The sequence below is a fragment of the Cuculus canorus genome, chromosome 9, assembly GCF_017976375.1.
Source record: "Cuculus canorus isolate bCucCan1 chromosome 9, bCucCan1.pri, whole genome shotgun sequence".
In the NCBI taxonomy this organism is placed as follows: Eukaryota; Metazoa; Chordata; class Aves; order Cuculiformes; family Cuculidae; genus Cuculus; species Cuculus canorus.
In genome coordinates this window covers 2570074-2587334 of record NC_071409.1, presented here as the reverse complement: position 1 = coordinate 2587334, position 17261 = coordinate 2570074, and the positions used below count along the sequence as shown (strand labels likewise).

The following is a 17261-nucleotide window of genomic DNA, read 5'->3' as shown; positions in this document are numbered from 1 at the left end:
TGCACTGGAAGGGACCTGAAAGATCATCCAGTTCTACCCACTATGCCATGGGCAGGGACACCTCCCACTGGATCAGGCTGCCCAAGGCCCATCCAACCTGGCCTGGAACACCTCCAGGGATGGGGCAGCCACAGCTTCCCTGGACAGCCTGGGCCAGGGCCTCACCACTCTCATGGTGAAGAAATTCCCCCTTATGTCCAGTCTAAATCTGCCCCTCTCCAGTTTATACCCATTGCCCCTTGTCCTATCACTCCAAGCCTTTGTGAACAGCCCCTATCCAGCTTTCCTGTAGCCCCTTCAGGCACTGGAAGGTCGCTCTAAGGTCTCCTTGGAGCCTTCCCTTCTCCAGGCCCTAGGCTTGGTCCTGACCCCCAACCCTCTTTCTTCCATACTGAGGGAAATTACCTTACCGTATTCCACGCCATCCTCTGACATCCCAGGCAGCAGATTCAAGTTATAACGATCTCGCATCTTATCTCCAGGCCGATTTCGAGTCCAAAACTTGCTGTCAAAAGGATGTTATATAATCTCAATAACGGGTCAAGAGAATGAACTACTTATAAGCTCATTAGTTCTTTCTTTAAATCTCAGCACGCTATCTTAATTAGATAAGGATTCAACTCCTAGCAATTCAAGTTCAGCACTAGATCTGAACATTAGGTGTGAGGTTCAAGCCAAAAATAAAAACCCAATCATACTGAATTATATGATTACAATTCAGAAGATGCTTCAAAGTATAAGCGGTGCAAGTACCAGGCATCAGGATCAGATCCTGAATAGACAGCTCTATTTCTAATCCATTCCAAAAACTTCGCACTCAATTCAAATGTATTCTTCAAGCACAACTAAACTTGTCAATGCACACATCCGCACGCACAAATGGACTCCATTTATATGCTCCCACGTTTACAGCATGCTCAGTCTACAGGATTCAAAGCACAAATTATAAGCCTCCAAACATGACCGCAGTGTGCAAAGACAGACTCAGCCAGCACAGAAGCTGGGAGAACAAACGCTGCGGAGATGAGAATATTTCTTCAGCAAGAAACTACAACAACTCTTTTCTACAAATGCCTTCAAGAGATTTCAAAGCTCACACGCACCTGCAACTCTAGGAGTTCTTAAAGCTTTCTCTGGTGAATGACAAGAGGTTAGACTCTACTTTTTAACATAAACAGTCAGTGCCTGCCCATTTCGCTCAGTTTTTCTCTCCGCTTTGCCCACTGGCTGTGTATCCCAGTCATTCCAGTCTATTCATTGTTTACTGATGTGACACACCTTTCTAGTTTCTAATTTTACATAAATACCCTTAGATCTTTTCTTTAAACACTTAGCAATACCTGGTGTGATCATTTGAGCCCGAACAGAGAATGTGTCCAAGGGGGTGCCACGCCAGACTCCAGATCATTCCCTCATGGGCCATTTCCATCCCACCAACCTCCTTCTCAACCCTGATGCATCAAAAAAAAAAATCAGTCATCACACAGGTGACTATCTGCTACAGATAAAAAACAAAGAGTTTGCTGTTGAGATGTTCCTCTATCGTTTATTTTGCTAAACTTAAGCCTCTGTTATTTTTCTACTGGGTGAATTGATTGTTCCCAGTTGTTCTTAACAGGGAATTCAGTAACATAGGGATTTTCTAACCGTACATTTAGAAGCAAAATAATCACAACATCTCAGGAGAAGCTCTAAGAAACCAGGAGCTTCAACCATTCCTCGCCCTCTCAACAAAGGACTATTTTCTGTGCAAGCAATTGCATCCTTTAAAATACATCTGCATGGCAAAACACCTTCATAAATGAAGCACATTGACAAACTTCCTCCAGTATAGAAAAAAACTACACCGTAAAACATGCACGGTAAATCCAGAGTCAAATATATGTTATGTGTAACTTGCATATCTCACTAGTATCTTTCCAACTTGCTGATGAGAACGTCACTTACCCAACATGCCAGAACAATAAAGAGCCGTCAGATCCTCCACTGGCGAACAGACCTTCATGAACAGGATGCCAGGCCACAGCTGAAATACAAAGTAATCCACGATCAGAAAGCATAACGCTAGGATTTCTAATGAATGGATAACAGGATCGCAAAAACTTTAATCCAAACATTAATAAAAAACCTCACATAATCTAACAAATTCTGACCTGTGGCCTCCTTCTTATGACCCCTGAAGACTTGAAGTTCTTCTTTCAGATTTCGAATGTCAAAGAGCTTACAGAGATGGTCACGAGAAGCTGTTAGCAGCCAGTTGCCATTCAGGTTCAGTTTCACCTCCATCACTGTGTTTTTATGGGCATGCCTGCAAGCAGAGAAAGACTGTTTGTCCAGGTACACAAATGAAAACGTGGTAATTTACCAGTCCCAAATATTCAGGCCAATAACAAAGTAGTTGAGGCTACTAAATCAGAATACTGAGGCTTTTGCAGCAACTGGTACTGCTCACTGCAACAGGATGCAGTCACTGCACATTTCTCTGCTTCAGCGTAGATGAAACATCTCCCCTCGGCTTGGAGAAGAGAAGACCCTGAGGAGACCTTATTGTGGCCTTTCAATACTTAAAGGGGGCCGATAAGAAAGATGGGGAAAAGCTTCTTAGCAGGGACTGTAGCGATAGGACATGGGATGATGGTTTTAAATTAAAAAAGGAGAGGTTTAGATTAGATATTAGGAAGAAATTTTTCACACTGAGGGTGGTGAAACACCAGGCCCAGGTTGCCCAGAGAGGTGGTGGCTGCCCCATCCCTAGAAAGATTCAAGGCCAGGTTGGACAGGGCTCTGAGCAACCTGATGGAGTTGAACATGTCCCTGCTCATGGCAGGGGCTGGAACTGGATGATCTTCATGGTCCCTTCCAACCCAAATAATTTTGTTATTCTATGATATGCATTTCCATATCTCAATTGTGCTTCCCTAATGAGAACTGTACTACTAGGAGGTCTATATAGAAGGACAAAGTTAATTTAAACAGGAATATTAAAGTCACAATTTTCCATATGTATACTTGACTTCACCCAACCTCTAGATTTTCCAGCATAGCTAAAGCACTAGCTTTATATTTGAAGTAATTGTGGGTGACTGAAAAGACAGGAGGCAAGAAGCTAAGGAAATGTTAAAGATTTCTTCTATGAAGTTAGCTTACATTTGAGCAAATCAAAGTCTGTGGGCAAGAACTTACAGTGTCGCAAGGCTCTGGCCAGTCTTTGGATCCCAGAACTTGATGGGCTGTTGGCTATCTTTGCTTCCCGATACAACTAATCCCTTTGTTGGATGCCAGTCAACACATTTCACATCTGCTCCGTGCCCTGTTAAGAAAATTAAAATTCTTCACAAACCCTGAAAAGACACTGAAAACATTAAAAGAGTGCACACCTCACAACTGTGATGTGAAACCGGATGAGAAACATCACAGAGCACAGGTCACAGAACAAAATCAAACTAAATAAAAACTCTTCCGAGTTATTTGGGTTGCATTCCTTCCTGTTAGTCACTGGGAGCATCTTCTCCTCGGATTATGGCCTCAAACCACGCTCACTTCACCAACTCAAACAAGTTTCTGCTTAAACTGGGGCTTTTCTTTAGGTGCTGGGCCTATACTGTTACACAATATTTTAAATGTAACACTGATGAAGCCTTTGTATGGAGGTGGGAAGGGAAAATAACAGAGAGGCACTTCACTTGCTGTGAAATATTACAGAAACAAATGGCAAATACACACTCGTTCCTATCCGATCACTGCTACCTGTTTGCTGTCCTGTCAGGAAACAAGCAAAGAAATTAAATTATGGATCTGAAAAATAAATTAGTATGGGATGAAAAGAAACCTTCCCACATGTACCCTCTTCTCAGGTCAGAGGGATTTCAGGTTTTCCTAACACTCTATAGAGTTATCACGAGGGTTTTTCTCTATCATTTAATTTTAAACAGCTTGACTGAACTTGACAGAGAATCAGCGCTGCTCAGATGAGCTAAAATCCATCCAGAAGAAAAGCCTGATTCTGCTACACACAAAACAAGGTTTCTGAGCAGAACTACACGGATTTAGAGAAGAAATAATGACCGAGAGTTTCTCTCCCCTATCTCTCTCTCCACGCCAGCCCACTTCAAGGGAAAGACAACGGTAACAGTCAGTGCCGGAAAATGAGGCTGCATGCAGGAACTAAACAAAAGAGCGAGATGAGAAAGGAAGGGCTGTCTGCAACACAAAGGCACAGAAGGTGCAAAGCGGTGTAGAAGAATGGTAGCACATTCCACCAAAGACCAAGGGTCCCCAACAAAGTCCAACCACTCTGCTACATGGTAGAACACCCAACTTCAAGGCGTACAAGCTGTCCTAATACAGGCCTTGATTTGATAAGACATTAAAAAATCAGTATTGGTTTAAGTTTTTCTGAGGCCACAGAAGAATGAAATCAGAATAAGCAATAGAGTTCTATCTTAAAATAAAAGCAAGATGTTAACTCGTAGAGCACTCCCTCCATCAAGTATGCGCAACTTTCCTCCTCTCCAGAGGAAAGGAGAGACAGGGAAGAGATTCTCAACCCAAGAAGAAAGGAATACAGCTTTGGTTAAGTATTTGGGGAACAACTTTTAAGGACTGATTGATGATACGGATGAAGGAAGCCAACTCTCCTCCCCCAGCCATAGCAAGTAGAATAGCTCCTGGAATAAACAGGATCTCAGGTGAGAGCAGGATCCTCAGGTTGCAAAGATGATAAAAATCCTCACAAGCAACTGCTCAGGTGGCCTGTCCTGCCAACGGAGGGGCACTTGGAGATGCGTTATTTCCCTTCTTTGTGGCATTTCTGATGCAGAAAGAAATGAAAGGCACTGTATGTCTGGACTTGCTCTCAGTAAATCTCTCTCTCAACTAAAATATGAAGCTGAACCCTGAACAAACCTTCCTTCAAAGTGTTTATTTGGAAGGAATGATCCGTCCACTAGTAAGAGAGAAAGTGCTTTTCCTCTGTCGTTGAATTCCTGCTTGCAGATTTTCAACTGAATTTTCAAATGTTCTGTAGGTACTTGCTATCCGGCAGCTTCACCAGGAGGATTTTAATTCAAGGGCAACAACAAGTCCTTAGAGAGAAACAGCCCATTACAGTTAATAATTGCTCGAACTGTATGAAAATGTGTTCAGACTGGAATACTTGTGTACTATCAGGAATACAAAACCAACAAAGCACAGCAAACCCATAAAAATCCCTACCCACACGGACTGGAACGACACTGGCCTTGCTGCTGCTGAACTAAATACAACTAGTAATGGAAGCGGGCTGAGAGGAAAAGGGCTACTCTGTCTGGTCAGGGAGACTGCATCTGGAAAATGAGTTCTGCTGGTGGAAGGCCATCTCGGGATGACAGCTCATCCTGAGCGAGGCCCGATTCATGCTTCCTGTAGGAGACCCAACCTGAGTTCAACCAGTCCAGATGTGTACTCTGAGGAAAAAAGGCTCCAAGTGTGCAGTCCAGTTCAAGTTCAGAGCCACACTCAGAAACAGAGCAACCCAATTACCCATCCTCCCCCTTCAAAAGGGAGCAATGGCGATGGGACAACACTGGACTGATGGGATTCTCAGAAGCCAAGTTTGAGACTCACCACCCACCAGCCCCAGACCGGAAAAGTGGTAAAAGATGCCATAGAAATTGTAACCAGAGCAGCTAGGTAATTAGGTCCTTACCAACAGGCTTTTGACCATCATCATCACATTAAAACTGACCACCAAGATCAGAAGAAATTCACCAAATCTAAAACCAGATCCATTATCAAGACAGATAACTGAAATTTCCTACTCAGAGCAATCCTTCATCAGCGTGCTCTGGACTACAGCAACAGTGAGGAGACGCTGGGACCCTGCTTTGCAATCGAATCAAAAGAGACTGAATCGAAATGAGATTGAACACCTCAAGAGAGGCGCCTGCAACAAAGTCCTGCACTAGAGAGGATCTGCACACACGACGAGCTATAGGTTCCTAATGCAATGATGCTTTAAGTAAACTATTCCCAAGGGATCACAGAACCAGAGAATCATTTGGGTTGGAAGGGACCTTAAAGATCATACAGTTCCACCCCCTGCCATGGGCAGGGACACCTCCCACTGGAACAGGTGAACTAACTCAGAGGAATTACATAAGATAATTGAACAGCACTGTCTAATCAGACCTTTCTTAATTTCTTTTTTTTTTCCTTTTTTATTTTTAATTGAAACAATCAACACTGTCTATTCCTTTTCCTTCTCCCTGCTGACAGATGTACATACGGCTATCTGAAATGAGACAGATGATGCAGAAAATACGCTTAAAATAAAACTCCAGAGAAAAAGGAGCTGGGTAGATCTTTACTTTGTAGTCATTTCCCATTCTTACTTCTAGGCTACCACCCAGGAATCAGCCTCTCCTCTGGTACAGAACCCCTGCCACCAAGCATCACGCTCAGAAAACCTTAATTCATGCATATCTCTCTGGTTCACATTCCTTATTTGCTGACTCTAAATAGCTTTTTGATTCGTAACTTCAACAGTTGCAGAGATATCTCTGAATGAGGAGAGCAGGATGGGTATTCCTCTCCAAACAGGGCTGGCACCTTCGTGCCCCCCCAGCCCCTCTGTAAAAGGCACTCATGTTGTGCCATTTCCCTGCCTCATAGGGATGCTTTAGCAATGCTTTAGGGATAAATGAATTGAAATGTGTCAATTATGGCCCATAAACAAAATTAAGTCAAAGAAAGTAAAGACTTCTGATAAACTGAACCCATTTAAAATAACGAGCTAATGCCTGATCATAGAATAAGGCACTAGCGCTTGTCTTTTTTACTCAGTCCAGCTTATTAAAACCTTTTAATAAAACAGCACCAAAAAAAATTAAAAACCCAAATCTATGCAGATTCTTTAGAAAAGTTCCAATACAAAAGCATTTCTCTAATAATACTTTTCTTACACATAATAAACTTTTGAACAGAGTGACTGCAGTCACAACCCAGTTAATTATAATCCTGATTGTTAACGCTTGTAGCCAACTTATGTGAAGGGTTGTTCTTTAAAAGACACTGAAGAGAAATGCCAGCTGGCGAAAGGCATGACAAGCTGTAATAAAACGATGTAGAACAGCATTTGACCAAACCCTGTGTGTCACAAGGCTGGAAAAATTACACCAATTAAGGACCTGATTTTTCCCCCCTCACTCTAATTTCTGCCTACATGACAGTGAATGTAATATATGCTGTAAAGAAGCTCTTTCGGATAATCATTTCTCATGCAATCTATATAACATATCTCTATCTTTTATAATGCAATTGTGTATAAACTATCAATTATAGATATACCAGGCTGATTGCTGAAGCTATATTTTTCTCTACTACAGCCTCTCCTCCCTACTCCAAAGGCACTTAAATTGCTTCTTGGCATTTATTTGGATATATAAACACACACTGAGATTGCACTCTTCAGGCATTTTGTACTCTTTTAATACCCACATTCCAAAGAAAATGGCTATTTGTAACCATATACATATTTTAAAGATCAAACAATCATTTAACTTTGGCAATGCTGACGGTTGCTCCTTTAGAGAGAATTCTAGTTGCTTGGATTTTTCTTTTTAAGACACATGGTTTTCCTATGATGTTTTAAATGGGGATAAAATAGAGCTGTGTGTCCTCCACCTGAATTGGTCAGATTTGAAGCCTTTTCACTCCCTTCCTGGAATGTCTTATTCCCAAAATAACAGAGCAGGCGCTTTGCAGGGGACTATTTCCAAGGGATTTGTAAGGAGACATCGGGTCTCACCACCATCCAGCTAAAGTTCTCCACCCGTAAAGGGAAAAAAACAAAGACCTGCAAGTCAAAGATAATGGAAAACCACCACATTAGCAGAAAGATGTTCAGTGTCCTCCATAATCCCCTTAGACTTTTGTTAGTTGCTTCCAGCCTCTGAGGCAAATTGGATTATTCTGCTCATTCCATTTTTATGGAAGGCTTTTAAAATGTTATCTGACAGCTACCATTCCTTTAGCAATTCCCTGCTTTTCCATAAAGCTCACTTAGGAACAGAGTATCTCCTGTCTAAGAGGACCTAGGTACTGCTTTGATAAAATTGATGAGGTTAGCAATAAGGGTAAGAATAGATTTCAATTCAGTAATTTAGTGTTCCTTGCCCCATTGCATTATGTGACCTGTACTCCTCTTGAAAGCTGTCCTACAAGCTCTTTTCATTCTCCACTCCGAGAATGAACAGCACAGAACTCCTCGCTCTACAGATACACAGCATGACTTTTCTTTTTAGCACAAGGTGGGAGGCTGGTGAACCAAGGGAAAAGCTCCTTTCAGTCTTCAGTGGATTATGAACAATGCCTCCCACCATCCTTTCAGAGCTCTGTCCCATACAGAGTTTTGTTCTCCTCAGTTTGCTCCCGGCCTCTCTTTAACACCCCACTAGTTTATCAGACATGGTTATCTGTTAAACCTGGTATCTAGGGTGACGGCTAGAGCTTCAATCTACCTACAGGGAACGTCTCCTGGATCACCAGCATTTCTCTAAACCAGCAGCAGAATGGGACAGAATTAACCCTTGGGGCTTTTTTTCTATAACATACTAAGTTTTCTTTCCCAAAAAAAGCTCTTAAAGCAGGATGGCTTGGTTTTATCATCTGTGAAATCAGGTAAAAATGATTATCAGTAAACAACAACAGTTATGGGTAAACTAATGAGTTTTCCCAAGATTACCTGGAACAGGTAACCAGCCCCCAAAAGGAGTTTCCATAAATGAGTTTAGGATTTGGTCCTAGGCAGACTCAGATCATGCAGCGAATAGTTTGAATTCTACAACACCCTAGAACACCGGCAAAAAAAGGTTTGCATTTCCCTCTGGTTGCATGCTTGCACAGCTTACAGAACGGCAAAGGCATTGCCGAGGAACATGAAAAAAATGGTGCTACAGAGCATGTAATTATCCGTAACGGCATGTAGGGATAGGGATTCTTTACATCTGCTGAAACACAGGAACAAGGTCTACCTGCAAGGGCTGGCAGCGACGGGAGGAGACCAGCTGGGTCCCAGTGGGTGCGGGGACTGGGTCAGGCAGGGCTCTCTCTCTAAGCGGATTACTCACGTGTTAAAGCGAGAGTTTAAACGCTTCAGTGGATTGAAGGAAGAATGCTGAGCAGCTTCCAAAGCTGAAATGCATTGTTTCGAACAGAAACAAGAATTACGCAATTGAAAACGTCTACTGGTGTCATTCATGGTGTCAGGGGTTTGGGTTTGGTATTTTTCCCAGTCACTGAGTATGTTCACAACGGAGCCAACAAACACTACAGACACCTTTCCTTGTAGGCATATTTGCTTCCTACAAACTCCCAGATTTATTTTTGAGCGTTATCACTACCTACATCTAGTCAGGATATTCCCTGTATACGTAATAAAGCAGACAGAGGCAAAACAAGTTTGACAACAAGTTGTGCATCATCACAGTAATGGAAACAGCACCTGCGACATGTGAAGAGCTGTTTAACACGCTCTTAGAAGTGAGAACTATATGAAAAATCAATTCAATATGCACGTTTCACGATTTCTAAGACATATCTAGGTTGATCACAGACCATTATCAATAGGTTATTTTAGTGTGTACAAATATTAGAAAATTTCACTAATTTTGCTTCTCCAGTGTCCAGATTGTCTAACTTACCACCACTTTATCCACTTAAAAAAACCCCCACGTAACATTAAGTGCATCTGTCACAGAGTTCACCTATGTGACGATGCTTTAAAAACGCAGCATAATGCTTAGTGCAACACAGCGCTCATTATTTCTAATTAAGAAGTCATCATTAATCTTTAACAGAAAGGCATCAGGAAACTCAGAGCTAGCTCAAGAGAAATGACAGGAAAAATAGGGCAGAAAGTGTAAAAGGGGAAGATACACCAAATTAAAGCCACCTGACACCTTCTTATTCAATACATATCTGCTGTGCTTAGCAGTAATGGCAGCTGAATTCAAGGACAAAGGCAGGTTCTCATCACAGTTAAATTATTTATGAAAAGCAGTCTGGATTCTACTTTGCACTTAGGCACAGTTAGCTATTAAAATTTTCATGCCATATTACTTCTAATTCCTTTTTCAGAGAATTAAGAGGGCTTTTTTAAATTGCAAGAGGTAGAACTGCCACCAGTTTTTTTTTTGCTGGATACATTATCTGTAAAGTAGCTGGGACTAGATATTCTTTTCCATTCTACTAGCCAGCCTACTTTGAAAGCAGCAACACACGTGCTTTTCATTGACAGAAAATATTTATTTACAACGGTATTTACATTAAATGATATGAAAAATAAATGTCATACAAGAAACATTAAAATTGAACAGCAGTTTTAAGAAAAATTCTCATGCCTCATAACAGAAACAGCTGACAGGAGCCAGAAAAAAAACACTCCCTCAGAGAGAAACTGTCCCACAATTTTCTGTTGCTTGTTTTCTGGCACCTTCCCTTCAAGTACCTGGTACCAGTTACAGGATTGGAAAAAGACTGCACTGCCTCTAAGGAGTTTTCACTCTCTTAAGCCATCACGCAAGACTGATGTCCAGAGACATGTGGAATGGCAGTTCCTACGCACTGCCATGCAGGAAAGGGGAAAGGAGAGCTGGGAAGAAAGAACGAGAACTTGAAAGATGAGATAATCAATGATTTTGTCAATCAGTAGCCTGTAGTTCCCATAGATTTGTGGCTTTATAAGTGGGTACAGAATCAGTTTGCTGGGTAGCTTTTTTTGTTCGTAAAAGCAAAACAAACAGCATCCCCAAAAAGTCTGAGTTTTCACATGAAAATATTCCCAGTCAAGTCCTCCAAACACAAACCAAACAAGTGTTGTGGAGCCTCTGTGTGGCCTGTACCCTCAGCTTCTTAAAGAAAGATGAATATGATCAGAATGTCAAACAACTCAAAGCCTCGCCATGACAGTTTATCTACAAAGGAACAATTCAACCACCGCTCAGCCACCGCTTCCATTTTATGAAGTGAGAATAAAGTGGGGCAGGTGATGAAAACTGATGCCTGGAGCCGAGCTTCTAGTAAGTGATGTAATTTTAAGACACACAGATCCCAGAGTATCTTCAGTAAGGCTGGTTTTTTTTAACACGCACTTAAAAAACTAGTTTTATTTGCTAAGTATTGAAAATGTTGACTAGTGTGTTCATTTGCTGCCTTCAAGGTGTGAAAACCCCCAGTCTTTCCACTTCCAGACCTTTGTCAAGTCCTTGCCTGTTACACCTCTGTGAAACACCACTGAGCAAAGCAGAAAAAGTTTTATATTTATACTGAACATTACAAGAAGTAATGGGAAGAAGGAACGGGACGAGCATAGGATTGATTTAGACATTTTAAAATCAACTTCGAGCTAATAAACTTTGGTGCAGCCTAATATTCAGTGTGGCAATGTAGTGAAAGGAGGGAAAATGAAGGAAATGAGGAGACACACTGCAGAACTTGGTACCAGCCTGCTTCAAGCGCTGTACTCTGAGCATAATTTCAGTCAAGGCTGTGAGCAGTAGAGTCTGACTACCTAGTTCTTAACTCAGGGAAGAGAAACAAATGTTTCCAGAAAAGCTGAGTAACCACCATTAACCCTTTTCCATACTTATTTTTTTTAACATCCCACTGGATGTTCACTGAAGTTCTCCGGGTGATTAATGGCTGTTGTAAGTGAAAAGCATAGTTCAAACACCTCATTTAGAGGTTTATCCAAGTTTCAAAGTGCTGTCAGGCCACGTGAGCAGACATCACTCCCAGCAAGCTGCTAAAACCTAAGAAAAACTGTTGTGGATCCCAGCAAAAGAAGTTTTTTATATAACTTCCATTTTTCCTTAATCCAAAGTGAACCCAGAATCTTTCAATAAAACACAGAAGGACTACAGAGATCTTTCAGTCCACTTGATCCTCCTGCATTGGAAAAAAGGTTTTCAATGTGTTTTTACGGTTAAGACTACAGGGCAGGATCCTCCTTTTTTACATGCCAGGGAGAGGAGAGGTACTATCAACTCTCTTCTCTAGCAGACGAGTACATTTAGAGACAGCCACATTCCTCTGGCCAGCCACAGAACACTTCTCCAGCCAGCTTCTCACTTTAACAGACAAGTTTACACGAAAACTGTTGTTGCCAACCAAAAACCCCACATAAGCTACTTTTGATTCCAGTTTATCAATACAGAACTTCCCATGAGTCCATTATCATATTAAGCAAAGAAATAATGATTTTAGGAGCACAGAGAAAACTGTTTTTATAGAATCATAGAATGCTTTGGGTTGAAAAGGACCTTAAAGCCCATCCAGTTCCAATCCACCTGCCATGGGCAGGGACACCTCCCACTGGATCAGGGTGATGAAAGCCCTGTCCAGCCTGGCCTTTTCTTTTGTTCTAGGGCAAATACTGCAGGAGCACCTGCTCTCAGTAATATGTGAACAGCACTTGGCCCCAGGAGGGGTGGGGGTAGGAGGACAACAGAGAGATGAGCAAACTGTGTAGCAAAAGATTTGTGTGTGTCAGTCCATAAGGCAGACAATCAGCAAGCCTGAGAGCCCCAAGAAGGGATGCGAACACAGAGACCATTTCACAAAGCCACCAAGATTGAACAAACTAGGAAGCAGCCGGTCTCCTGAAGTGCACCGGTGGCAGAAAGCAGAGCACAGACTGGCCTAAGCTACAGACCCCTACTCGTTCCATACAGGGGTGAAGCTGAACAGACTGCAGAGCTGTTATCTCAAACACCTGAGAGCAATTTCCAAGCAACTAAAATAGGAATGGGCTGTAAATTACAAGGATAAACACACACAAGGTGCCAAGAAACAAAGGTGAAACAGAAACAAGGTGAACAGAAACAAAACCAGCATGTAACATCAAACAGTGACTTACAAACATGTCTAAGCTAGTGGTAACCACGGGGGCTACTGAGAAACACAGCAAAACTAAAAGAAAACATCAGTACAAAAACGTAATTAAAATGCAGGAGCACAATGATGTGAAGAGTGCTACAGAAACATGACAGAGACAAAACCTTCCACCCAAACTTCGATCAATCAGCAAAAAACCGCTGAGCTCAGGCAAGAGAGCAACAAGGAATGTTTTATCACAGTCTTACTTTAAATTTCTGCACCATCAGTGCTCTCATTTCCTCTCATTCTCCTGGGCTTTCTGGTCTCACCACCACCAGATTTGTGGACTTGGTTCTCTTCCCTGCCATCTATTAATTCTGAAATTAAGGAAATCTTTTCCTCTTTCAGATTCAAAGATAATACTTAAGTCCATATACTAGTTCATAATACTTAAGTCCTTACAATGCTAATACTTAAGTCCTTATTATATTATACTTAATTAATACTTAATACTTAACTAGGGGAACACAAATACTTTCCATTTGTGTTTCAATTCTAAAACCAGATCCTTTATTAAGCAACTGCTCCGTAGTGTTGATGTGTAAGCCCCTATGAAGCTCTCTAAAATACTATGCATCCCTACATAATAACTCCACAAGCGTATAAATGGATCAAACAGTAAAGCTCTTCACACGTGATTGAACAGGGAGACTGGGAAAAAGATGGTGCTGAAAATTTATCAGGGATTTTGTGCGATAAAACCTAACAAAGAAAGGGAGAGAAGACAACAGGAAGAAATGGGCTAAAACAATCCAAAGAGTACTTAACTCAGATGTATCAAAACTAGAGGAAAAAAAACATGGAGAACATGTAAAAGATGATGGTTACGAGAAGAAGGCAGCAAAGGGGCCCATCACCAGTTTAGGTGGGATTCCAAACATAAATGCTGGTGGCAAATTAGTGGCAAATGCTGTTCCCAGATTCACTTACTAAAGTCACAATTAGATGCGAACAAAACAAGTGGCATCTGATTTAAAGTGCAGGGCCGTGAAACACTACGTCTTCTTCAGCTGAAAAAGTAGATGTGAATGGTTTCCTAGGACAGCACATTGTGGACTGGTCTTTCAAGACCAGAACAGGGGGTACAAGAACCAAAGAGACGCTACCACACCATGTGATGGAGAGATTGAATACTTCTTTGAACTCTGGGCTTCTTGAAATGACCACCCATTCGATTATTTCACCGCTGACCTCAAAGGAATAAAGAACTCAGACAAGATACAAATATTGTACTGGCATTTAGGTGTGGTGTTTCCCTCTGCGAGGCAGTCCGTGACTCAGTATGTATTGGAGTGCACAGGTACACGCACGCAGTAACATGTTACAAAAGAATCATAACTGAACGATGCAGAGATTTGCAGGAAAGCATCCTAAGAGCACACTGCAACTACAACTACAGCGTACGCTCCCATGAGTTGAGCAGAACTTAGATGGAAAAAAAAAAATGTTGATTAGAACAGGAAAATTTTCTCCCTAAAAGGAGAAAAATATGTGGTTTGAATCCCACATTTACACTAGGAGCAAATAACTCCTGGATGTTATTGCCTTCCCCTCCATTTCGCACTAGAAACATTGTCAAAGTGCAAATCTTCCCATTTTCCAATTTAAGGCTAGACAGAAGCTTTGCGAGTCAAAAACTTGACATTCCCAGAGAACAAATAAGTTGGTATGAAATAAATTTTGTAAAGTTTCAAAAAAAGCTTTTAAAAAGTTTACACAAAATTGTAGAAAATATATAAAGCTAAAATTCTAGAAAATACATAAACAGCCAAATGACACGGACAAAAGAGAGGATGCCCATCTGTTCGTAAGGGCATGCAGAGCAGAAAAAGAACAGTTCAGACCATCTACTAAGCAACTCCGAGAAAAAAGTAACCTTTAAATTCTCCTGAAACAACGATCTTATCTGCAGTATTTTAAGTCAGTCATCTTTGTTACAAGAGCAGCACAAAAGCAGTAATGTTAATAGTAGAGATTTATTACTGTAATAATAAATTATATTAAATTAAATTAATTACTGTAATAATAAATTATATTAAATTAAATTAATTACTGTAATAATAAATAAATAATAATAGTAGATATTTATTACTGTTCTGGACTTAAAAGATGAGAATATAAACAAGTTAGCTATGGAACATTTTGTCTGGATTTTGGAGCATTTGCTGCATGGAAACACCACCACACAAGTATCTCCTAAACTTCAGCCATGCGAATCATCTGGAGCCGAGTAAAAAATGTGGGCCCAAACCACCAAAATGAAATGCCAACTAGATAACCAATCTAAAATAGAAGGCAGAAGAGAACCAGCATTTATTGGGGAGATGTGATTCAGAAAGAAGCTCTTTGCTAGGGAACCTTTCGATTCTTCTCAGTGCTTTCTCTATCAGCTTTTAAAATTTTTATTCTTACACACGCCAGAAGAAAGGAAATATAAAATACCTTCCCCATTTCAGAACTGAGGAAACCAGTCCATGCATTAACAATGAACTGGGTCCATATCCGAAACTACAGAGATTGGAGGCAGAAGCTAAGACAGTATTTTTGGGAAAATGGCATCTGTTTGCCAAATAACAGGAAGAGCAAAGTAGGTTAGGCATGTAAACAGTGAGGGGGGAAAGTCAGCACCAGGAAAAGGTTGCTATCCTGACCTTGAGTGGAGCTGATCTGTGCTCTTCAAATGAAACACCTTTTCCAGTACTGCTGTGCTGGGTAGAACCAGCTATGCTGAGGAATGGAAAAGCGCAGGATTTCTCTTCTAGGAAGCTGGACTTGGGAAAGCTTCTGTAAAATAAAATTACTGCTAAAATGAGGCAGGGACTGTGGGAGAGGAACTGAAGCCTCCCCCTCACTTGCACAGATAAATCCCCACACATCCTTTCAGATACTAACAGAAGCAGAAACCAAAATAGGGTGACTTGCATGACAGAGGGCACAATTTCTGCTTCAGAAAAGGCTATGCAAGAGCACGCCGCTGCTACTGAGGGAACGGCTGAGGACACAGAGCAAAAACAGACTTGTTGGCAAAATGATGCAAGATAACAGTTCTGCCATTTTGATTTTTAATATTTTGTTAATACAGCAACCCCGTATTTGGGAGCAAAGTGCATTTTTAACCTTAAAAAGTTAATAAAAAAGAGGAAGCTTTAACAGGTATAATCCCATGTCAACAGTTTATTTTCAGTGCAAGTTAAAATACAGCTTTAGTACACAGAACACACCTTCAACAGACTAGTCTCTACTTTTGGAATACATATTCCTTTGTGAATTATTTGCTGTTAGAAGATGCAGTTTTACAAGCATCACTGTGTCAGGAACACGATCGACTGCAACACAAGCTCTGCATTGGACAAAAAGGTACAGCAGGCTGAGAGTCACCTGGCTTTATGAGCAACGGATTCTCCCTCTGTTGGAGACTGGGCATTAACTGTTCGTACCCCACCAGCAGCATCCTAACCTCCTCAGGACGGCACAGCAACTTTGCATCAATGCATCAGAAAAAGTAGGGGGTTTTACCTTCTTTTACATGATGTCTACAGCGAAATGCAGTGGGCACAACAGATACATTCAAGCCACAAAACCCATCATTCCTGCTATCGCATAGGAACAAGTAAACTTTTACAAGTCAGAGTACCTTTTAAAGGAAAGCTTGATTTACCAATCTATCACAGGATTTTATGAATAGCCTTTGCTGCTGAGTGAATGAAGAGAAACCTTTTGTGAAAGACAGATTATCTAGGTTAGTGCAATTTACTACCTTTTGCTACCATTTGGCCTGACTGGAATTAAGAAAGATTTCTTGATGGTTAGCGGAACAAGACATCTGGGCAGTAAAACTTGTTAACTAAACCAGCAGTCTTACAAGTTGCTACCGTGGAGATGTCCAGTTCACAGCAACTGGCATCAAAGAGCCAGGGAACGTAACAAACTGAGGAATTAATTCACTTTTCACTCCTCAGCTCAAGTCCTCCTTTCTGGACAAGGATGGCAAAGAGTAAGCACGTCAGGAAAAATATATTCTGATACTCTTCAGGCAATGCAACGTTAATTCCTAAAATTTTAATAAGGCACTTCAAATTAAATGTGAAATTAAATTCTAATTAAAATTAAATTGTTAATTGTTAATTTTCAAATATCACTCCTAAGCTCTGCTTGTTAGATACCTGTGATAACAGCTGCTCTAGTAAATCCTTCTAAACACTTTACAGGAAAACCTGTCTCGTGCCAATTCCTTACTTGCATTTCGACCTTACAATAATGTTTAAAAACTTATCAAAACACCAACATTCTATGGAACAAAAGTTATTAATTTGGTCATTAAAACATTTTGCAATGGGTTAAAAATA

General features: G+C 41.0%; 1 protein-coding gene across 7 annotated transcripts in view; it reads right to left on the bottom strand.

Moving 5' to 3' along the window:
- The window catches only part of WDR33 (WD repeat domain 33), a 70321-nt gene that overhangs the window by 17831 nt on the left and 35229 nt on the right, over window positions 1-17261 (bottom strand). For 5 of the 7 annotated variants that reach the window (XM_054074112.1, XM_054074113.1, XM_054074115.1 and 2 more), the window contains exons 8-12: window positions 3184-3310; window positions 2154-2308; window positions 1948-2026; window positions 1341-1451; window positions 411-505 (exon numbers count right to left, since the gene is read on the bottom strand). In XM_054074112.1, coding sequence (XP_053930087.1) covers window positions 411-505; window positions 1341-1451; window positions 1948-2026; window positions 2154-2308; window positions 3184-3310 — 567 coding nt within the window. Of the gene's footprint in view, window positions 1-410; window positions 506-1340; window positions 1452-1947; window positions 2027-2153; window positions 2309-3183; window positions 3311-10283; window positions 10631-15003; window positions 15700-17261 lie in introns of those variants that run through there. The other 2 variants (XM_054074117.1, XM_054074118.1) reach the window with 2 other exon arrangements.